This window comes from Aphelocoma coerulescens, chromosome 2 (assembly GCF_041296385.1).
Source record: "Aphelocoma coerulescens isolate FSJ_1873_10779 chromosome 2, UR_Acoe_1.0, whole genome shotgun sequence".
Taxonomy (NCBI): Eukaryota; Metazoa; Chordata; class Aves; order Passeriformes; family Corvidae; genus Aphelocoma; species Aphelocoma coerulescens.
Genome location: NC_091015.1, coordinates 75,790,189 through 75,814,146, shown reverse-complemented (window position 1 = coordinate 75,814,146; position 23,958 = coordinate 75,790,189). Strand labels below are relative to the sequence as shown.

The 23,958-nt window shown below is 41.2% G+C and overlaps 1 protein-coding gene across 3 annotated transcripts in view; it reads left to right on the top strand.

Annotated features, from left to right (window-relative positions):
- PHACTR1 (phosphatase and actin regulator 1) overlaps positions 1 to 23,958 on the top strand; it is a 306,934-nt gene that overhangs the window by 233,509 nt on the left and 49,467 nt on the right. For all 3 annotated transcript variants that reach the window (XM_069008087.1, XM_069008088.1, XM_069008089.1), the window contains exons 7-10: positions 2,908 to 3,087; positions 4,355 to 4,561; positions 15,022 to 15,352; positions 23,716 to 23,924. In XM_069008087.1, the coding sequence (XP_068864188.1) occupies positions 2,908 to 3,087; positions 4,355 to 4,561; positions 15,022 to 15,352; positions 23,716 to 23,924 (927 nt within the window). The remainder of the gene's footprint in view (positions 1 to 2,907; positions 3,088 to 4,354; positions 4,562 to 15,021; positions 15,353 to 23,715; positions 23,925 to 23,958) is intronic.

Below are 23,958 nucleotides of genomic sequence, written 5' to 3'. Positions count from 1 at the left end.
GCTGATGTTATTAAAGCTTATGGACTTACGGGAAGTCATTCTCCGCTAAGTAGCACCAGACTCTGAAAACAGCAAAGGATTTAGCAAGTCTGAGAACAAAAGATTACATGTGTTATCACTGTGCAAAATTAACTTTAAACTCATAGCCGGTTCCTGAAAACAGATCAGTTCATCCATGTATATGTAATAATTGCATTACCAGGATTCTTCCCATTTGTATGTTAGCCAACTGGAATAGCTTTAATACTTGGAAAATAATAAGTAATTTGCCTTTTATATCTGGTTGTCAAGCATATCTCTGATGCAGGATTAATTCACACTAAGATACTCTTCCCTCTACAAATTATTTTTTCCTCATCTTTGATCTGTTTGCTGTACTTGAGCAACTCCCCATGTAGCTCTTCTTTAAGCAGTACCTGATTTAGGATGTGTATTTCAGTCATGATTCTGTGCCATGTCTGACGATTTCATTCAAATCCAAGGACAAGTTTTAGACTCTAAATCAAGATTAAAGATATTCAGATGTAAGATTTAGGATGTGTATTTCAGTCATGATTCTGTGCCATGTCTGACGATTTCATTCAAATCCAAGGACAAGTTTTAGACTCTAAATCAAGATTAAAGATATTCAGATGTAAGATTTAAAAAGGTTATGCTGTCAGTACAGAAAGCTGCCATGCTTTAGTATGATGACAAAAGGAAAAAGCCAAACTTTTATCTTACGTTTTACTTTTTTTGCAATCATAAGTCTTCATTGGTCATTCAAGTGATGTTTTCTTAAATGATGCTAATATACCTTGAGAAGCACATAGCACACTTAAGACAGTAGGATTTCAACATGCTCAGCATATCACAATAGGCATTTCAATGAAAAATGTGTAGTCATCCCTCCAAAAAGCAAACATTACTGGGTTTGTCATGCATACTTTTCTCATAGTTACAGTCAAATTTAGTCTGAATTAATGCACTGAATTAATGAATATTTTGCTGGACACAGTCACTGCCTTTCATTCAAGAAGCAGATGCTCTACATAAGAAACAGTTACACTCTTTTGTGAAACCAGGTAACTGAGAGAACATCTGTCCTTATCGCAAACACATCTAAACATGTGTCTCTTTATGGAAGGGAGACAGAGCCAGCACAGAATACACAGCATTTCTACCTCAACAGCTAAGTCAAAAAATGTTCAGCTTAAATACTAGCTGAACTGTTTTTTGATTTTTGCTGCCTAGGGAGATAAACAGCTTTGTATAGAACGACCACAGCAGTTAAAATGGAGGCTGTGCTGCAAACAGCCAAAGCCTTTAGCTTTGGTTCATGTTGCCACCTTTTAGCCAGCTCAGTTGATTGCTCTCAAAGCCATGGGTCAGGTTTCAGTCTAGTATGATGTGACTGCATTACCATAATAGCTCTCTGGGTCTCCAAAAAGCCTCCAACAAAACCAAGGAAGTCAAGACCTTGGTATTTATAATAATTCCAAATAAACAGGAGACCATCTTCACTCGCTTTAGAGAAGCTTTAAATGGTAGAAACATAATTCTGAATAGTTACCAGCTAATGTATTTTCAGACTTGTTAATTGCTGTGTACTAGCACTAAAATGAGACAACTTTTTTCTCTTTTCAGTATTGTTTTCCAAAGTGGTTTGCACATCTTAGCCCTGTGAGGGGAAAATGTGCACTCGTTTGACTGATGTACATCTGTACTCAGTACCTTGAGCAGTAATATGGCTAATCAGCGGTGCCCAAAAATCTAAAACCATATTCTGAAATCCTGAGTTTCATTTCTAAAAGTAATTTAAATGCTTAGTAAAATTAGGTTCTGCTTATTTTCCTGCTGGTTTTTAGTCTTACAGGTCACATTTCAGTTATATTTTCAGGCTTCTATTTGTAACCATAGGGGCTGAACACTTTGCTTTGTAAAACTCTTAATTGTGATGTCCATGTAGTCATTGCCTCCAGGTACCAGAGTGCTGTGCTTAACAAGTTCGAGATAAAAATCATGCAGGTTGACACTATAGAGAATAATCTGAATCCTTTCTTCTGCTCTTTATTATTTCTAATGTGAAGTGGTGTTTGATAGGAAAGAAAATGCCAGCTGCTGTCACAGAAATTTTTCTCAGATAGAGGAGATATTATTAGTAACTATAAAAACAGGCTTTCTAAATGGAATCTGATATATCCCAGTATTAAGACCTTACATCAGGCAACTATAAAAATTATTCTCTCCCTTACATAAAATGTGGTTATTTGTATGTAAAATAAGGACATACCCCTGTGATTTTGCTTGTGTCCCTTATAGCATAAAAGTTGGTGTAGGGAAAGATAATAATTCTTCTTGTTATTATTATTAAAATATTATATATTGTATACAGTATATATTAATATTCTTTAAGAAAGCTTCATATCTTCAGTTCCAGCCCACTATCATTCCTGACTTCCCAGACTCAACAGAGAGAGGGAAAACAGATTTCTTTTGACATTGGATGGGACTGCATGTCCACATGGGTTAAGGATGGTCAGGAAGAAACCAGCTTAGACCATGGTTCATCATGACCATCCCAGCATAGAGCAAAAGATCATACAGATATTTGACATAAATTATATGTTACCCCAGAGGTGCTACCACCATCGCTGATGGGCTCAGCCTTGGCCAGCAGTGGGTCCAGCTTGGAACTGGCTCTGTCAGACATGGGGGAATGCTCTGGCAGCTTCTCAAAAAAGTCACCCCTGTAGCCCCCTGCTATCAAAACCTTTCCACATAAACCCAGTGCATGTATACACAGAAGGTCTCAGTCCAGGTTCCTCATTTGAAAACCATCTAATGGAGATAGTTTCGTTTAAAATTCTATCTGCATCTTACTTATGTCTCTTTTTTGTCATTCTTCTTTCCTCTGACTATGAACAGATGGGGAACTTTCCATACCAAATGAAGAAGGAGCTTTGGAGAATGGGCAGCCTCTGGGCTCTGGGCTGAGCTCCAGCCAGGTGTCCCTGCCAGCCCTAGCAGAACTGGAGTCAGTCCCAGCATCTGTGGAACCCTGCTCATATGAGGTGCTCCCAACCACAGAGATCATGGATGGGACAGGTAACATCTCATTTACATTATGGTGTAGATACTCTTAAGCTGTTTGAAACAAGTTTTTGACTTCTAACATTTAGTGTTTAGCCCTGAGAAGTCCTTGTAAAAATTAAGGTCGTCTGGTGCAGAAGGAGGTGACAGCATAGAGATTGTCACTGAATGCTCCGCGAGAAATTTTGTCTGACGTGATGTAGAAGTAAACTCTACTTCTAAGCAAGTAACCACTCTTGGAGTAAGGCAAAACCCCTGCACTTTGTGAACATGTAAAACTAGGTTTCCAGCTCTCTGTCTACATCTAAGATGTGCCAGTGAGCACTAGAGGAGAGAGATGACAACATATTTAAAGCCTGGGTACAACATTGTGCCCTCTATCTGCCACGTGGTGCTGGGTGATGTTCACACCACACATCTGTCAGTAACTAACACGATCAGCTGCCCTACCCTGGGTGAGGCTGGCTGCTCTTCTTCCCCAGCCCATGCAGAGAGACAGCAATGCTCTACGTGTAGGTTAGCTCCTCTTTCTGCATCATTTTGTGCTGCTGAGAGTTGTGGACAAAGGTCAAGTGAGGAAAAGTGAGCAGTAGAAGTTGTCATCCATGATCTTGCACAGCTATGCAGCCTTTTTGAAACAGAGTAGGCCCCATGAGGTGCTTTTTACTTTTAACAGGGTAAGTTAACAGACCACCTGCTAACATATCCAGTCCTGGCCAAGCTGTGGTGACAGACCATCAGAGATGTGACATTATAAAACTTGATTTGTGTTCCAGATGTGGGAGTACATCCCAGCCTGACATAAGGGAGCTGGCTTCTGTCAGAAGTAATGCGAAATTTGGCTGTTGTGTAGATGTGTGTTACTCTTTCTTTCTTCCTTTCTTCCTTTCTTCCTTTCTTCCTTTCTTCCTTTCTTCCTTTCTTTCTTTCTTTCTTTCTTTTTCTTCCTTCCTTCCTTCCTTCCTTCCTTCCTTCCTTCCTTCCTTCCTTCCTTCCTTCCTTCCTTCCTTCCTTCCTTCCTTCCTTCCTTCCTTCCTTCCTTCCTTCCTTCCTTCCTTCCTTCCTTTCTTTCTCTTTCTTTCTTTCCTTCCTTCCTTCCTTCCTTTCTTTCCTTCCTTCCTTTCTTTCTTTCCTCCTTTCTACATTATATGATGTTTGAGTGAAATCTATGATTCATTCCTAATCTGCATTGCTGCGCTGCTTTTCTTGTCTGACTTTGGCTGTATCCGCTGCTGCTTTGCTCGTAACGTTGTTGCGTCTATGATGTGGTTGTGTCCTCCAGTGTCTGAAGAGAGCCCCACATCCAATGAATCCGGAGTCCTCCTGTCCCAAGATCCTACAGCTAAGCCAGTCCTGCTACTTCCCCCCAAAAAATCTGCCGCTTTCCCTGGAGACCATGAGGACACCCCAGTGAAACAGTTGTCCCTCCTCAAACAGCCCCCTGCCCTGCCTCCTAAACCTATTGCCAGGATTGCCAGCCACTTAACTGGTAAGTAGGTATTCCTGGACCCTCAGCACCACCGTTTCCCTTACAGGAAAAGCTGCCTTTGTAGTGAGGTTCCCAGTGTTCTTCCTCTTTCTGTAATGCTGTTTGCACTTGTTGTGTGTGCTGGTAACGTATGTGCCGTACGTAGGGCAGGGATCGCAAAATCTTCAGACTGCACCTTCATCAAGGTTGCTCCAGGGCACTTCCCCTCTCAGCTATAATCACCTAAGATCGCTGTGGCATTTCTTAATCTTCCTCTCTCTTATTCATCAAGACTTACCATCACCACTGAAATTGCAGGATGTGCTTTGATGGGAAAGGAAGTATGAGAAAAATACTAGGGTATCTTTAAATGCCCTTAATGAGGAAAGGCATGAGAGTTGAGGGGAGAGTTTTGATTTCTCCTTTTGCCCTTTGTTGCTTGTCCCCTCAACTGCCATATGGGCAGGTCCCCCTCCACACACCCTGTATCTTTCCATATGTTTGTCTTGCCCCCCTGATCCTTACACAGGCAATTCTGTCCCGTGACTTCTTGCCATTTTGCCTCAGTGCTTACAGTGTCTGCCAGACTGTTCCCTCTTTCCACCCCTGCTCTGACTATTCCCTCCCACTGGTGAGTGCAGCTCCAATTCCCGATGACCAGGATTTTGATGTCCTGTGCCTTACGCTGCAATTTAGCTCTCACTGCATGGAAGGTAGCAACAGTAAACACACAGGCTCTGTTTTATGTTCTGCATGTTTTCACAAGTGTCCAAGCTCTTTGGGATTCAAAGTTCTAGGTAGACTTGGAAGGAGGATGGGTGTGTCTCCTCCTCCCAGTCTCTCATTTCGACTGCTGAAGCAAAAGATGGCTATATTTATGCAGACCAAAATAGGTTCCCTAAATGCTTGCCTGCACCTTTTGAACAGTCTGCTCATAATTGCAGATGCTGTACAGCAACTCAAAATCCTGAGTTGAACGTGAGGTGTGGTTCATCTTTGTAATGGGGCAGCTACCAGTCTTCCCCCTGGGTTGATCTTGTGTTAATGCTGCCCTGATATTTTCAGAGCTGATGTGAGAAATGGTCTGCCCACATTTATATATTGTAGATTTTTTTTTCCCAGACAGTTCATACAAATTTTATCAGGTTTAAGATCTATATCAGGAAAGAGCTCACTAGGAAAGAAGATGATCTGGTTTTCTCTCATCTCTATGTAGTCTCTTCATGTTTCTGTTTGGATGACCATATTTTTTTGTCCTGTATAGTTTTGTACATTTTATGTGAAACCTCTTTACTTTCTTACCTGCCAAAATCTGCACATAATGGTTAATATTTTGCCTTTTGGTACAAACTGAATGGGCAGTCCTGCAGCCTACAAGGCCAGGCAGCAGTATTAATGGCTTCACCTAAGGACAAAACCAGCTTCCTATGATCTCCCATAAAACTCTGTCCCAATTATAAGAAGTTGCTGAGAAATGAGGCCAATATGGCAGAAATAAAATTATAGGAATAGCATAGGAAAAAAACTCAGGTACTAAATGTCCTTGGTTCATAAGCCATTCTTTTGTAAGAAATAACAGAAGAATCAAAGGATGAGGGCTTCTGGAGTAGTTTTGTTTTTTCTGTGAAGTAGAATCAGACTCAAATTATCAGCATAAGTGACTTGCTTGATGGCAATGACTTTCATATGAAAGTGAAACAGAACTGTGACTTCTCTTACTTTGTGGTGTCCTTCAGTGGTGTCTCATCTAGTCCTATATAAAGTCTTGTATGTGCATACAGATAAACTCTTGTACATGCATATACAGAACCTTCAGGGTGAAGGAACAGAGATTCAAGTTTAGTCGTAGAGCCGTAATTTAATTGACATTTATTCCTGCTGGTACTGAAACCCTCGTTTATACATTCCTTATAAATAAAAGTATTCAGCTTGTTCTTAAGGGTCCATTTACTTTGGTGGTCCAAAGGATATATATGTTGCTCAGTGCTTTGTGTTCTCCACTGGTAATTATATTAGCCGTGTGCAATCTTTGGAAATGAGCAATCAATCCTAATGAAGCATCCTCCTCAGTGAGAAGCAGAATTAGTGCTATTCTTTTTCTAATTACTCCAGAGACATCCTCAGCTTGTGAGTGAGAAAACAAGCAAAATCTGAATTCTGGCATTCAAAATGAAAATGTTTCTGTTCATGCTGCATACACATTTTTCTACTGAAGAATTTTTGAAAAGGTTGAAGTACAAATTAAAACATACCAGGCCTGGTAGTGGAGAGTGACAGAGGTTTAATGGTCTGGTAGCTCCGTTCAAGGGACTGCAAGAGGAGATGTGATCCTGTGAAGGGTTCAGGTACACATGTGAAAACGCAGAAGCAACTCAACTTCTGTCTACATATCTGTATGTGTATGTGTACATAAGTGTATCTATTATACAAACATATATTAAAAAATCACTACAGACATGGTCAGAGGCAAAAATAAAAAGGAAAAATATTTTAAATACAAACCTTGAGGGAAAAAGTCGGACCATCTCTTGCTCTGAAATTATTCCTAAGTTCTTCAAGAAGTTATGCAGACTGACTTGCAGGGTTTGACAAAGAATTTATTACAGGTTTGAGAAATGGAAAAGAAACATTCCTTTCGTCTGAGAGTATTTTGAACCATCTCAAATATCTATCCCCCTGTGCCAAGACAAAGATTGGCCTTTCAGTTGATAAGAAATGCACATAAAAGAGTAGGCCTAAATAAACACATAAGAGCCCATTTAATTTTGTGGAGAATGAAAAGAAAAAAAAATCCATTTCAAAGATGGAAGGCAGAGAGAATTGCCTCTAGCAAATATAAATCACACAGCCTTGGCACGCTTCTTCTCAATGCTGAGGCTCTGTAGGGATGGGACAGTATAGAAACAGGGCGGGAGCCAAGAGCAGACTGCAGGGCAGCCACTGGGAATGATGCCAACACCTCTGCAGAAAATACTCCATGCTTTTCCTCACACCATGTCCTGTGGTCTTGATGGTGCTGCCTCCACAGGGAACATCCCTGTCACAGAACTGGGTGTGGAAGTGCCTGTGTAGCCCTAGAAGACAGGCAACTCTAGGAGAAAAACAGGAGCCTTAACTATTTGGATACCGTTGTTTCACTGCTCTGCTTGTCCTGTTGGCCTGGTGAGCCTTCTACTGGTTTTCAAACATGATTAGTATTAGACACACAGATAGAATTTCTTTTGTTGTTTTATTTCTCCAATATCCACATGCAGAACCCAAGCATTTAGGACAACATTTGTAGCTTCCTTCACTGAAAATTTAGGAAGCGTTGAAATAATCACCTGGGACCAAATTTAATTGGGGTGCTGGGAGAAAGTCCCCAGATTATCACAAAATCTTTAATGGCCAAGTGACAGGAGACTAGGCATGTCTGATTTGATAGACCCTGATGTTGTAAAGTTCCCTTTGATCTTGATTCATTAAGCTGTTAATTTTCACCAGCACAGATAATGTTTTCTGAAATTAATTAGATATTTTCCGACTGAATCACCAGCAACTCATAAAGTCTCCTAAAACACCAGAGAACAAAATATGTGGCACTAAGATGGGATCTCAGTAACACCTGAGTGTATTTGAGCCCAAATTTAGCCTAATATTAGAATGGGGTGTAGCTTTAGTTGTATCTGGCCACTTATCTATTGCATTTAAGCTGTTTGCATTCTTTTGCTTTCTTCATTCAAGATTTTGAAGAGACACATAGCACATTTTTAGTCTATTTTTAGATATTGTGCTTTCTGGTTATGTCTGTGTAGAGTCAGAACTAATTCATAATTAGAGGCAAACATTTAACAGGGTAGGAAATGTTAAAAGTCCTCAAAAGTTACTTCTTACAATACAGAAGAGACAAGAATGAGGTTTGAGAACATGAATGCCGGGGGTCCTGCTACCTTGCAGCAGCTGGTTATTAGTGACAGCTTTATAAAAGTTTTTGCAATGACAATTTGTCCAACAAATACTCTGCAGTATTTTATAATGCAGTAGTCACATATGTGTCAGAAGACTCCTCGGGAGATGAGCCCAAGACATAATCCATGAGCTTCCTCCACTGTGACGTTACCTCCAGCTGCCTGCTCTGGCTGGCTACATTCATGAAGACAGGTTGCATTCATGTGGGGGCAGTGGACAGTTCTCTCACTGTGTGCTCAAGGGAGAAGCAGCAGAGCAAAAGCAGTTCTCTTTCGCCAGGTTCTCATGGGAAACGGGACCCTGATGCAGTTTCTCCCTCTATACTTCCTATCTCTGCTGCTTCCTGGAGAGGAGTACCTATCACACAAGCACCAGGAAGTCTTCTCATCTTTGAAACCCTCTTCAAGGCCTTGCATAGGAATTCATGCAGAGTTATACTTCTCAACCTTAGGCTGATCATGCCTTGTTTTTGTTCTCCAAATTCAACCTGAGCCTTGGATGCATATGTGGTACAGAGGAACAGCAAAGAATTTCTGTCTCCAATCTTCCCCTGAAGACAGGGCTGCAGATCTTGCTGTGGCCAGCAGGAGATGCATGGCAAATCTTTGAGAACAGTTTTTGACTTGTCTTTATGAATCTGCTCAAAAACTCATTGAAACAAGAAAAGAGGCTCCCACCATTCAGGTACAAGTGATTACAGGAGAGAAGAGCTGAAAAAGTAAAAGCTGCTTGTCCAAATGAAGCCAGCAAATATCAGACACATCACCCCATTTCTACTATGGAGCTCCCTCAACAGGCCACACTGGTTTTTGCACTGTTTGTTGGGTTTGGGGAGTTTTTTGCACATTATTTTACAGAATTAATTACTTGGAAGAAATTTAAAGAGTATCTCATTAACTTTATGACAAGTTGTATTAGTTGTAGTAAGTACAGAAAATTCCTTGTAGTACATAGTACAGCAAAGGTCACAGTATAAGGTCATTCAGGTGAGGAAGAACCTTAGCAGGTCTTTAATCCAACCTCCTGCTCAAAGCAGAGCCAAGTATGGGATCAAACCAGGTTGCTCAGGCCTTTGACCAGCTGGGTCTTGAAAGCTTCAGAGGATGCCAGCTGTACAACCTGTCTGGATAAACTTCTACTAACTGGCTCTTCTCATGGCAGGGAAGATATTTTCCTTATAATCCAGTCTTGAACCTCTTTTTTTTTTGCTTTTTTCCACTGTCTTTCCTCCTCCCACCACACACCATGAAAAGTATCACCTTATTGATAACCTGGCTTGTAGGTACTGGGAGGCTGCTGTTAAGCTTTCCCCCACAATCTGTCTTTTCTCCAAGCTGAACACGCCTCAGTCCCTCAGGTGCTCTAGCCCTCAGCCACTGCAGTGACCCCGTGCTCAACTCATTCTGATTTTTTGATATTTTTCCTGGTGGATACTAAGCTTGCAGTAGTCTAGATACAGTCTAAGGACTGCTAAATAGGAGGGCATCCTTCTATCAATAGAAAAATCCTTTGATCTTCTGTTTTTTCTTGTACCACCCAGGAGTCTGTTGTCCTTCCTTGCTGTCAGGGAAGGATGATGAACTTCCAGTTATTCTTTTGTCAAAAGCAAGAGATGCCTGCAGTTGGGATCTCTTTGAATTCACCATTAAGGATAGCTGCCACAGAGTGATGGGGCATCCAGGAACAGGCACTGTCAAATGAAGACTTTAATTGACATACTGCAGAAAGGGATCTTAAACCAACCTGTATTTGTCAAAATGGAAGTGCAGATCTCAGTGTAGTCTTTGTAATTCAGGACAAGCTATAGAGTAAAATTGCCTGAAGCATAAATGTATGAAGAAACCCACTTTTTTACTACAAATCCCATAGGAGCCTTATTCTCAGGCTGGCTTACATTCGGGCAAGGAGTCAAGAAGGAGCATTTCTGCTACTGGCAGTATAGCAAACACAGCCAGCTCTGCCACAAGCCCGTGATTCCCAGGCATGTCCTCTTTCTCCATGCAGTAATTGATCTGGGGCAGAATTTGAAGACTTTAATGAGCATTTCTACAACCCCTGCTGCAGCAACATTTGCTGCCATACACACAGGAGTTTCTAGCACCCCATCTGCAGCAGTTGTATCTTCAGTGTGTGCTGACCAATTCTCCAGCCATGTTCAGTGACTAGGAAGCATCAGAGTTGATATACTTGGTGCACAGCTCCAGTGTACCACTAACACATCAGAAAAACCATATAGGAGCAACCCTGTGCAACAAATAAACATGTTTATCTCATGAAAACCCCAAAAGAAATGCAGTAACTGCAGATGTTAGCAAAATTATCTCTATGGAAAGGGTAAGGGATGGCCTGCTTGTCAAAAGTCTGATGTGTAGCAAATATTGTGGCATCCACAACTGTCTTTTGAGTAATTGGTTGTCATCAGGAGTGGAGAGGTTCATGTCTTAACATCTTTTTCATCAATTCTAGCATACAAGTTATTACATAGTGCTGACTGGTCACAACCCCACTGGAAACCAACATTTGCAAAATTGCTCATTATTCTCATAAGCATGAAAAACCTCAGCCAGAAGAGATTAATCAGACTTGCACACCTGGCTTCACACAGTTTGCTTCTTTTTGGTTACAAGCGCTTTGTGCAATAATTGAAGACTCTGGTAATGTTTCACTGAGAAGACACTTATCATAGATTCCTTGTTCTTATTTCTCCTGTGCAGCTTATTTGTCTACAGATGCCCATGTCTGATGTATATTCCATGCTGAAGACAATAATTGTTACCACCCTGGTTCATAAATCATGTACATTGTGAAATTAAAACAAACAGAGGGAAGAACTGTAAAACTCGGTCACCTCACTCTTACATGCAGGGAGAAGTTGTTCTATCCTTGACTGTACATGATGGTAGCACAGTTTCCAACAGCGTGCCCGGAGCCCATGGATTTGGGCAAGGCCCCACTTGTTCAGCATAGTCACTGATCAGACCACACATTAAAACTTGCAGTACCAAGGTCTCCATTTACTGGTGTCAGTGAAGATACACAGTTACATTTCCCAGCAAGTGGGTTGAACTCTCTTCTTATTGTAGTCATTCTCCTTTTAACCATTTTATTTAAACAAAGTAGAATTCTCCTGAAGGTGAAGGGCAGACAAGTAGATTTAATTCCTCTGGTTCATTTTCAAAAGCCTCTTTTGGTATTAGGACCATATTCGGATGAGCTCAAGAACCTGGATGTAACACAGTCTGAATAAAGACATGAAAAATAATGGGCAAGATTTTTGGCAAGTGTCCAGTGGAGTCACCCAGCACTGGTACCATTGAAAATATGTTGATGTGAAGCATTTGTTTAAATTTAAGTGGAATCTTTGTTGTGCTGAGTCGAAACCAGAATGTGCACCTCTGATTCATGATGGAATGAATATGTGGCTGCTCAGGATAATTAAGCTAGACTTGTTCTCCTGTGCAATTCCAGAGCTACAGTGCCTGTGCAACAACTCTACTACATGAATGCTTGTGTGAGAAAAGAAATTTTCACTCTATTTAGAACAAAGAAGGAAGGATCCCTTTTTGCTTTATACCTGAGCTATTTGACATGTCATGCTCACTTCCAGCATACAGTATTGCTCTGATCTTCAGGATCACAAACGGCAGCAAACTCGGATGAACTTCCAGTTATTCTTTTGTCAAAAGCAAGAGATGCCTGCAGTTGGGATCTCTTTGAATTCACCATTAAGGATAGCTGCCACAGAGTGATGGGGCATCCAGGAACAGGCACTGTCAAATGAAGACTTTAATTGACATACTGCAGAAAGGGATCTTAAACCAACCTGTATTTGTCAAAATGGAAGTGCAGATCTCAGTGTAGTCTTTGTAATTCAGGACAAGCTATAGAGTAAAATTGCCTGAAGCATAAATGTATGAAGAAACCCACTTTTTTACTACAAATCCCATAGGAGCCTTATTCTCAGGGCTCTATACAATTTACTCTTTATTCTTTCTGTTATTTACCTTCTATTGAAGAGGTGTGTTCTTTTATGCAGGATACAAAGAGGAAATATATACAAATAATATGTTTGTAAGAAAAACAAGGTGACTTGAAGACCTTTATGTGCTTGAATAGAAAATCCTGAAAGTGTTTTTTTTTTCTTTTACTGCTTTGGCAAACTCATGAGTTAAATTTCAGCCTTGGTTGAGCCATCAGAAGAATTTTGCCTGCAAGAGGCGACATGTTAAGTGAATCTAATATTACATTGAAAGGCGAAAGACTTGGATTCTACTCTCTGTAACTCTTCCACTCTGCAGTGTGGAAAGGCCACTTTTTCCCCATGCCCCTACATCATGGTGTAACCCCAGCCAGCAGCCAAGCCCCACACAGCCACTCACTCTCTCCCCCACCGGTGGGATCAGGGAGAGAATCAGAAAGGTAAAAATGAAAAAACAAATTAGTTGAGATAAAGACAGTTCAGTAGGGAAAGCAAAAGCCATGCACACAAGCAAAGAAAAACAAGGAATTTGTTCTCTGCTTCCCATGAGCAGGCAGGTGTTCAACCATCTCTAGGAGGGCAGGGCCTGCCCCATCACAAGTAATGGCTACTTGGAAATACAAATGCCATCACTCCCAATATCCCCCCTTCCTCCTTCTTACCTTCAGTTTATATACTGACCATGATGTCATATGGTCTGGAATATCCCTTTGGTCAGCTGGGGTCACCTGTCCTGATTGTGTCTCCTCCCAGCTTCCCATGCATCCCAGGTTTTCTCAACAGTGTGGTAGTTCGAAAAGCAGAAAAGGCCTTGGCTCTGTGCAAGCCCTGCTCAGCAGTAACAAAAACATCTCTGTATTATCAACCCTGTATTCAGCACAAATCCAAAACAGCCCCATACCAGACACCGTGAAGAAAATTAGCTCTACCCCCAAGCAAAACCAGCACGTGGTATTTCATCTTTGCACTCCCTTTGACCCCTGTATGTTGTTAGCCTGTAGAAACACTCTGGAGAGGGGGAAGGCTTACACTGTCAGCATCTTGTTCCTTGCATAGCAAAACCACTAATATCAAGCGGATACTGTGGAAGATGTGACTAGCACTAAAATAAGTCAAGAGACATATCTGGACTTGGCTCCTCATGGTCTTTTTTCACCTTATGATGCTTAATCATTTTCAAGAAGTGTTACTGCTTGCTAGTCTTCATATCATCCTGGCTATTAGATACAGATGGAAGAACAGGCAATACCCAGAATAGGCCAGGAGGAAGGAAAGAATGAAGGGGATGGGGGGAAGGATAGTTTAGACTAAAAAGAACCATCTGGAAAAGGATTTTTGAAATCTCATAGCGCTCAGGAGAGCAATGACCTTTGGAGAGCAGCATCTAACTCCCAAGCTTCCTCAGGCCAAAAAAAGATTCTGGCCCTGCAATTCCATGTTGCAGCAAGAGGAATGGACCGAAGTAGCAAGAGACCAAAGGTCATGCAAGCATTGCCCACAGAGCTAAATTGCAGAGACAAATATGTGCAGTATTCCAGGCTGGAAAGGGCCTGGTCTTCCTCCTAGGGACAAACTCAGAGTTGTTGCTCACAGTGTATATATTTTCTCTCTCTTTTGCTCTTAGCATATGTTGTGACCATTTCCCCCACCCATCTTGGCAACTACCAGCCCTCATGTTACTTCTTTTCCCTTCTGAAAATATTTCACAATGCAACTCCAAAAATCTCCATCCTGCAGTTGAGTTCTGGAAGAGGGGTTTGCTTGTGGACCTCTCACTGATTTCTCATTGACGTCAGGGAAGTCTTTGCCTGGCTGATCAACTATGGGTTTCAGTGAACACTTAGGTAGAGTTAAAAAGGTAAAATTCAGTGCATGAGTCCGGAGAACAGTGCTTACCACTTCTGTAAAAGAATACATTAGTCCTAACAATCTACTGCCATTTAACTTTTCTCCTCATGTACCCTCCATTTTTCAAACCTGTCCTGTTTAGTATTCAAACTTTATTTCTTTTCTCTTTTGCCCTCTACTGTAATTTTTTTACACCAGATGTTTTGCACATTACAAACCCGTAAGAAGCGTGACTTGTAGTAATTGCACTGCAGTGGCTGAAATGGATCAGGAATCCCTGAGCTTTTGCTCTGGCAGTGATGGTAGTGAGTCATCCTGTAACTTCAGACACTGAATTGCTCTCACCCTAATTGCTCTCCCCCTATTTGTGCGCCTGTTGAGTGCAAGAAGCTGCATCTACCTCACAGGGCTATTTTGGAGGATTAGGGCTTTAAGGCATCAAACTGTGCCAGAAGCCTTGTTAAGTGTTGCTTAATGTGTTTATTAAGGGACATGCACAGCCCTGAGATGTTTTTTGTGGGACTCAGGAGTGCTGCAAAACAACAGCATTTTTTCTGGAGACCATGCTGAGCTACAATAGGAGTTGTCTGTCACAACAGGGAAGGTGTGGAGTAGCAACCTCTATACCTGCTCACCCACGCAGTTACTGTCGTCTCCATCTTCCTGACATAAAAATTAACACCAGGGCTCTCTTTCTTTTTTTTAGATCCTGGCGCTCCTGTGAAACTGCCTTGTATGCCAGTTAAACTGTCACCTCCACTACCTCCAAAGAAAGTCATGATTTGCATGCCTTTAGGGGGGCCAGACCTCTCTCTCTCATCCTATTCCACACAGAAGAGCTCCCAGCAGCCTTTGACCCAGCAGCATCACACTGTCCTGCCATCCCAGTTAGCAGCTCACCAGCACCAGCTCCAGTACGGCAGCCACAGCCAGCACCTTCCTTCTGGGTCCAGCACGTTGCCCATTCACCCTTCAGGGTGCCGGATGATCGAGGAACTGAACAAAACACTAGCCATGACCATGCACAGGCTAGAAAGGTAAGGATCAACTTTTAAAATTACATACTGGTGTTGCATTGCTTGGTCTGGTTTAGCAAGTGGCAGCCTTCTCGGAAAGCACTGCGGGGGTGCTTAGGATAGAATGGCAGTTCCGCTCTCCTGTAGTCTCCCGGACGGCTCCACATGCCTGCTCTAGCTAGCTGTCGGCTCCACAACACGGTGACAGTAAAGGAGGCGAGAAGGGTCCCTCCACATGGACCTCAGAGGAACTTTTATTACATGATGACAAGCCAGTTCCCAGAGGCAGAAAGACCACCTGGTCAGGGACCTTGGGGGTTTTTATGGGGACAAGGGAGGCAGAGAAAGCACATGGATGAATGATCTCAGGGTGCAGGGGCAGTACATGGGCAGAGTTAGGATACTGGAAACAAAAGGGAGAACCCGAGGGAGTGGCGAGGGCTAGGGGCAGGGGAAGGGGGGGCCATGTGGGAAAGGCAGAAAATTTAATAAGAAAAGCAGTGGGGAAATATAGCACCACATCTCCCCCTTTCTTATTAAATTGAAGAGGGAAGGGCTTAATTTTTATACGACAGAAAAATGGTAAAACAATGCAAAATAGTTCAATTTAAAATGATGAGGCGGCCGGTTGGTGTTGACTTTGGAGATCGGTGCCGGTTGAGTTCTCACACAGCAGCTGCTCCTGTGGCTTATTCGCGTTCTGTACTCTGCTGGGTCTGCTGGGATGGCATCCTTTTGGTTGCTACTCGGCTCATTTCTGGTCCAGGTAGCGTGGCAAACAGAGAGGGGGGCAGTGCTGCCGTTCCCACGCCTTGCGGCGCGGAGCCGCAGCTCTGCACTGACACCCTCGGGGCGGGCCGGCCCGCACGGTCCCGGGGCTGGCCTGCCCCGCGTACTGGTGTGCACTGGTTCCTGTTAACCTCAGTGTCAGTGTCATCGCTTGAGTTACGTGCCTAGGACTTGAATGAGGTGATACCTCAGGGGTTTAACAGCTTCAGGGCAGAGTCATTTCTGGAGAAACAGAGACAGGGGAAGAGCGTTTCCAGGCTTGTTTGACGAGTTTGTGGCAGAAAGGAAATAAAGACCAAATTTCCTGAACCCTGTTGTTCTGTTCAAGGAAGTAGGTAATACAGCCAATGGTAAAGATTTTAATAGGACATGCCTGGCTTGCACTATGTACTGCTGAGGTATAACTGCAGAGCTCCAGTTGCGTGGAGGATTGCTAAATGCAAGGAAAGGAAGATTCATAAAAGAGCAATTAGAATCCAATGTGCTACTCCAGCAGGGCATCTGATTAGTATTACCAAATAGCTCGAAACAATTCATGTGGACTTCTACAAGTCACTTAGAGGGGTTTTAATACAGTATTTAAATTATTTGAATTAATTTAAATTAAATTATATGTTTGATCTTAAAATAAGTATTTAACCCATTCCACAGCAGCTACCTTCTTAGCCATTTGCATCTGGCAAGAGGTAGCATATTTGATCAGAAATGCCTTACCCACCTTGGGGCTGTTTTTTGTTACTGTCACTTATGAGTATCTCTGAGTGTTTCTTCAAGTAGTCTGAGTAAGTGAAGCATGTTGTATATAAATGCAAACTGCCCTCATAGACTGCTACATCAGCAAGATTTGGAAAATTTATTTCACCTTTCAGAGGAAAACTGAGAAAGTCCCAGAACACAGAACATATAGTCTGAAAAATTACATGTTTTATTTAGTACCAAGGACAGCTTTGTAGCCAGCTTGTTCTAGGAGCATCATATCATCCTTCTGTTGTACAGGAAGGCAAAATATTTGGTCTAACAGACAAAATGCCTAATGATTTACCCCAGTACTTCTTTCTGATAATGCTACCTTCATTATATTCCATAGCTGGAAATAACTGGATTATTGATGGCAGATTCTCCTTACTGCCTGAAAAAGAGTCAGGAGACCAGAGGCTGTCTCAGACTGCCAGCTTATTTTAGTACCAGATAGTGGCACATCTGTGATTACATCATGGGGCTAATGTTTCTACAGCACGGGAGAATTCTCAGCTGGGGAAAAACTACTAGGGTTATGAAGGACATTCCTATTCCCATCAGTGAAAGAGCTGTAGAGGTAGGATTAGAAAGAGCATCTACATTGCCTCCCACTGCCATGCCCAGTGACTACCCATTTGCCTCTCACATTGCCATCATGTCTGGTCAGGTGCCTCTACACCACCCCAAAATTCAATGCGCCAGGCGCAGAGCGTAGCTGTTGTCTCCCAAAGGCTCCTTTGGGGCTGCACTGCCCATGCCATCCCCAGCTTAGGTCGGACGTCTTAATGTCTGGCTCACACTTGTGCAGAAGGCCCTTTGTTAGCCTGAGCCCAGTGACATCTCTCAGAGCATGACTTCATTGTGGCATCTGTTGCCCCACAGCAATGAATGCTCCAATTTCTAGTCATCCATCATGTTTATGTCTACAAATACATTTAACTGATTTCAAGACAGTGATGCTGTTTGGGTTTAGCTATTAATTTGAAGCTGAAGCTCTGCTGCGTGTTAAAAACTGAGTAAGCAAGGATTCATGTCCCAATGTGAAGCAATTGCTTCCCTTTGCAATTAATAAGAAGAAAATAAGAAAAGGCTGTGGCACTGATATTTCACATTTAAAATTAATATGAATCCTAGTTCATGATATTGGAGACAGATTTTTCACAGCCTTTTTTTTTGTGTTGATAAACTGTTATTTAAATCATGGATTAATGTATTGAGTACTTCAGTTGTGCTGCTTGTCAAAACAAATCAATAACTTTTGCATTCACAAGGGAGAAAATAGGTCATGATTGTCTCCTTTGCAACAGCAATTGTTATTTTTGTAGTATTTAGAGGTAGAAGTATTTCAAACCATTTACAGGTCTGTGGAGCTGATCTTGCTGTTAAATTCTTCATTTGCTTTTTCAAGCCACATTGTGATCTAGATAAATTTGCCAGGTTTGCTTGAAGATTTGTGCAGATTTTTTAAATATATTCATTTAACTTGGGAGACAATCATTTGCACCAAATACAACACCATGCCACTGTTTTCTACAATTTTTGACAGTGCTTACTTTCCCTTATTGTAAAAATCTACATTAAACCCAAGAGAAATTATGCTGCAGTATTTGTCACTGTACACTTCAGCCCAAAACTCTTGAGGACCTGTTAAAACTGCAGAGATCCTAGATCTCCTTCCTCTGTTTGAAATTTGGTAGTGTGCTCACTTCTGTAGCATGCACAGGATATGGAGTGACATCCTTTGCTGTTCCTTCCAAGCTAACAGTGTACTGGGCCACTGCTGTTGGGTCAATAATCTTGAGGAGATGAGAGAGCCTGATAAGTCTCTGAGGCACCTTCTGGTGAATACTAAGGGGCTTTTTCTTCTGATGTCAGGCATTATGTCAAAAGTATCCTACAACTTAACAGAATAATTGCCATGGTGCTGCAGTAGCAATGCTGCCAGGTCTGGTATTTTGAGGGATTATTTAGAATAGTGTTTTGTTTTTAATAAGGGATGATCATATAGACAAGTATAGATCAGGTTTCAGCTCTAAATTTTTTTCCTTCTGGAATTTTTCCTTTTCTTCCTTGTATCTAGTTTCTTTGATCCTGGTGCAGTGGAAGCTCCTCAAGGTCATTTAAGCTCTATTGATACTTGCTGTATTAGGTTGTATCAAATCCATATTTTGCCCAGTAAACTTTTCTTAGACCTCACAACTCTCCTCTTCACCACGTCTCTGAGTGTGGACATGAAAAACAGATGAAAGGCTAAAACATTCTGTTCCTCTAGCAATCTGGATTTTTTGCTCACACAGTTAAGGTCTCTGGAATTCGGATAGTGTAACAACATCTGAAGACTAATAGTTGAAATCAGTGCTTTGCCAATGAGCCACAGGTTTGCCAGAGAAAAATGAGCTCTCCCTCTGTACAGACCTGGAAGCCAGATTTTTCTGTCTTTGACCTTGAGAAAGTTACTGAGTCTCTCTATTTTCCCCTCTGCAGGAGTGATTGCATGTAACTGCCTCACCTAGATCTAGTGCATATTAATAAGTTAAGGTCCTAAGGTACATTAAAAAGCATGTAATAGCTATTCAAGTCCCAGTTGTTCTTATGGCTTAAAATGGCAGTTACTTCCTGGATTTTTTTATTCAATTTTATTACAGACATTATAGAACATTAAGTTCATTTGTGCACTTAACGCTTTTGATTGCAAACATTTTCTGGTACTCATAATGTCTATTCATACCCTATTCTCAGAAGGGCAATCTGCCCCTTGTCATAGTATGACTATTATGACATGTCATTTGTGCTGCCAGTTTGCCTCAATTCTCCCTGATAAATTACCAGTTTTATGGTAGATTAAGTTGAAACAGAGGAATGTGTAATTTCCATGTAACCTTTTTTCTGCAACCTCTGTTGCCAATTTGTGTCCTACTGCAAATGACTTTCCCCTTCAGCCCAAAGGGTGTGTGTCAAGCGTAAGTAAAACTCTAGATTTGGGCACCATTTTTCACCGTTTTAGAATGCATTTTAGGAGTTTATGAAAATCTCGTAAGCCCTGCCACCAAAATACGCAGATTTCAACCTCCTGACTGAAATGAATTTGAGAAGAAACACCATGCCCCAAAGCTGTGCATCACAAACAGTGGCTAAGGAAGCTTTATAAACCCTCTTGTGACACCGAAATGTGTCTTTAATTTTGACTTAGTGAGGCAGTTTCTTGATCTGAAATAGCCTGATTTTCTGCCTTGCCTGTATAATTCTCAGCCTGTCTGGAAAGGTGGCAATTAATTTCATTTACTCTGTGGGTTCATGTACAGGAGCGGGCGCAGATGAATCCAGGCCTCCGTTTGTTCAACGTACGTACTAAAGAGCTGTTAAGTGGCAATATCTCACTCCGGGCTAGAATTGCCTCCGTGGCGGAGCAGTGAAAAATCACTGTGTCCAAAAAGACTGTGTGTGAGACCAGTTCCTCTGGGACACCCAGCTCAGCTTCAGACTGTAGATTTATGAAATGAGATGCATTAGACATTACTGCCAGTGTCTTGTAAATCTTACGAAACATATTTGAGTCAGAAAACGTTTCTCTTCCATAAAACTTGTCAAGAGAATTGCATCTTGTCTAAACTTTAGCATTGCCTAAGGATAGAAGCACTTCATATTTATAGTTCTGCCTTCTCTCTCTGTTTCTCACACACATTCCTGTAGTAGAAACGTATATACAATGGTTTGAAGTTTTTTCAGATATTTTGTTTTAACTGGTGAGTACAGAAAAGTGTACTTGGATCTGAAAACATGTTGAGAAAAATGTAACGCTTTATTCCAAAATCAAAGGGCCTGGGATAACAGATGAGAAGTGTGCAGGTTTTTCCCACTAGATTTTACAGGAGGTATTTCACTTTTTTCTTTTTTTTTATTTTGTCTGTACTATAAGTCACTCATATGCTTAAATTGTGATTTTTCATTAAAGTATTTTCTCTCTAAAAACATTGCAAGCTGTAGTGGTGTAACTTTCCTGCTGTTTTGATCATGTAAAGATGATGCAGCAGTAATTGCAAGTTCTTGTACTGGAGAGCTATGAATTGTTCAAATCCGTGCACTAAGATCTTCTTGAAACAAGCACTTGCTTAACTGTAGTTTTTTTCTCTAATTTTGTTGCAAAACACAAAACTGATTTAAAATGGGCTTTTTGAAACAATAGTGTGCTTTTTGGTGAATAATGCTAAAAAAATTCTGTGGTGTAGACCACCCGACCATGAGGGAGTTTTGCTAATGACCCAGAGTCATTTATACACAATGGACATATCCAGTGACCTTGATTTGTCTTTCTTAAGTATACTGCAGTACTGCATGTATTTCATAAGCACTCTGCTTAGACAGCTGACTTAGTGAAATTGCTGTGGAAAGGGCTGATTTTAATCAAGAACGACACAAAACACTAGGAAAAATGAGGGGCTTAAAATAGAAAGTAGTATTATCAAGAAAGCGGATGATTCAGAAAACTTACAATGAGATGAGAAGCTATTTCTAGATCACTAGTTCAGATAAAAATCCTCTCTGGTAACTTGAAAATCTTGTTGCCATCCAATATCTGTTCGATAACCTAAATTGATGGATCACTTTGATATCTGCTACCCTGTGTACACACCCATAAGGATGCATCCGTAATTCTACATCAGTCCTTCACAGAACAGGGAAGCACCAAATAGTCCAGGATGCTGAACTACTTCTTGTTCCTTTCATTTGTACTTCCAGAAGGGCCTTAATGAATTTGTACTTACTCTCTGTGTATTTATTGTTCTAAAATTGACTGAATGATCCAGTGGTTGCATGTGTGCAATTGGAAAGCTTGGGGTATTTTTTTTAGCAATGTTAACAGAATTTCACAGTATTACAGTTTTTCTCAGAAATTTCCTTCCAGACTTTTAAATTTCCTCTCTTTCCTCTTTAAAAGACTTACTCAAAAATTAGCTTACAGAGAAAGCAGATTTAATGAAGTTCATAATATAAAAATTCCAAAAGCAATTCAGTAAATTAAAAGTTGGTTCAAAGTTTTTAAAAATTGTAGTGCGTTGATGTGTCATTATGAGAATTCAGCTGATGAATTCTAAAACTGCATCTGGGATAAAGTTTTTCGTGTCAAGCTCATTGAAGTCCAGTACAAAAATTTGCAAGCCAATTCTTCATTAATCTCTCTGATACAAAAATGGACTATCACAAAGAAAATGGAGTTTCTCTCTTCAAGGCATCCAATAAAGCTCTGCATCTCACTGTTGGTTAGTCTGCAGTAGTAAATGTTGGAATTAACAAAATTATTTCTTTGAAGCTTAAGATTATAATAACAACATGGTATGGTGTGTTCACAGGATCTGAAGCCTTTTCTTCTCTTTCATCCCTAAGCATATTTTGGAACATTATAGCATTATATTCCTAGAACTACATTTTTAAAAGTCTCCGTTGAATGTTATCTGTCAGCCATTTAAGAATCCATTCTAAATTTTGGTTAGAAGAAAGCAAAATGTTTCAAGTGGAAAATAGTAAAGTCAGTAGATTTCAGTAGAAATCTTTTAAAGAGAAGACTACATTTTATTCAAGATGCAGAATATCTCTGGTATTCAGAGCAGGCTAAAATTAATTCAAGGCAATTGAGGCTTCTCAATAATTGTCAGATCCAAGTTTGTGTGCCTCAAGGTCAACTTGGCCAGCACATCTGCTTTCACACCTATGTTCTTCTGGAAAGTAAAATGGGCATTTGACATAGAGAGGGTGTCCAACAGGCAAACGTTCCCCATTTTTTGTATAGCTGTTGCATCAGCCAGGACTTCAGAGAGAGGGCAGTTTCTGCTGTCTCACAAATAATCCTGACTACCACCATATTTTCCTGCCACTCTCTCATTCTGATTTCACGCTGGAAAAGCAACATGAGCTATTTAGATAAAAATTGGTTGGGAAACATGATTCTGTTCCTGACTTTTCCTTTCACTTTGTGTTTGACATTGATCTTCACCTCCTCATATTCCTGTTTTCCTATTTGATATGTTATTTGGTAAAGGGCTTAGAATTCAACACAAACAGCTAGATGGTAGCAGTCCTCACCACTGGTCTTAACCTTATAAGATGCAGAAAATAATCAATCACACCTCTAACAAAAGAAATACGATGTTAGCACCAATTCTGATTGATCTTCAGCACCTGGTTGGATAAGGAGCTGGGGCAGGAGAAGGGATATCATCATGGCCACCCCCCAGTATGTAACTGTACCATTAGCAAACAAACCTCCCAGTTTTTGGCTACTTCCTTGGTTACTCTCACCTGATCCCAAAGTCCCTTTTCTCCAAGCCCAGTTTCACATGCTCACTCCCCTGCACGTCAGAAAGTTGTGCCTTTGCCATCCCCTCAAGTCACTCAACATCATATTGTCCAGCTAGTGCAAGCCATATTTTCCCTCTGCCTTTCTACAGTTATCCTCTACAGTCTGTACTTCCTCCCTGTCTTACTCCGCCTTTCGCATTCAGGTGAGACATTTCCTCCTTGCTGTCTGCACACCAGTGGAGAGGTCACACAGACACCAGGCTGGAGAAATGCTTACCACTGAGTAGCTGGTGCTTACCGCTCTGAGTAACTGGTCACTAAGTATTTGCCACAGATCTTTAGAACTGTCCTACCTCCCCCTAGTAAGTGTTGTACCCTAAATCTAATAAGGGACTCCGTTTAAACCCATTAGATGTCTTGCTGGTCTTGAAGATCTTGCTGTTCTCATTTCTTCTCAAAAAGGGATGAAAGACCACTACTTTCCTATACACAGTGAGAGAAGCAACTCTGGCTTTCATTGAGCTGTTTCCTTTAGTTTATTTATTCTTTTTCTTTCCCAACAGCTCTGGTTTACACACAAGTGACAGTGTTACAAAAACAGGACCTGGGGGCCTTCCAGACATGAGACAAGTGCCAACTGTTGTGATCGAATGCGATGACAATAAAGAAAATGTGCCTCATGAAACTGACTATGAAGATTCTTCCTGCCTCTATCCAAGGCAGGAAGAGGAGGAAGAGGAAGATGAAGAGGAGGATAACTCCTTATTTACAAGTAAGACTCATTCCATTTTTCCTTTCTCACTTAT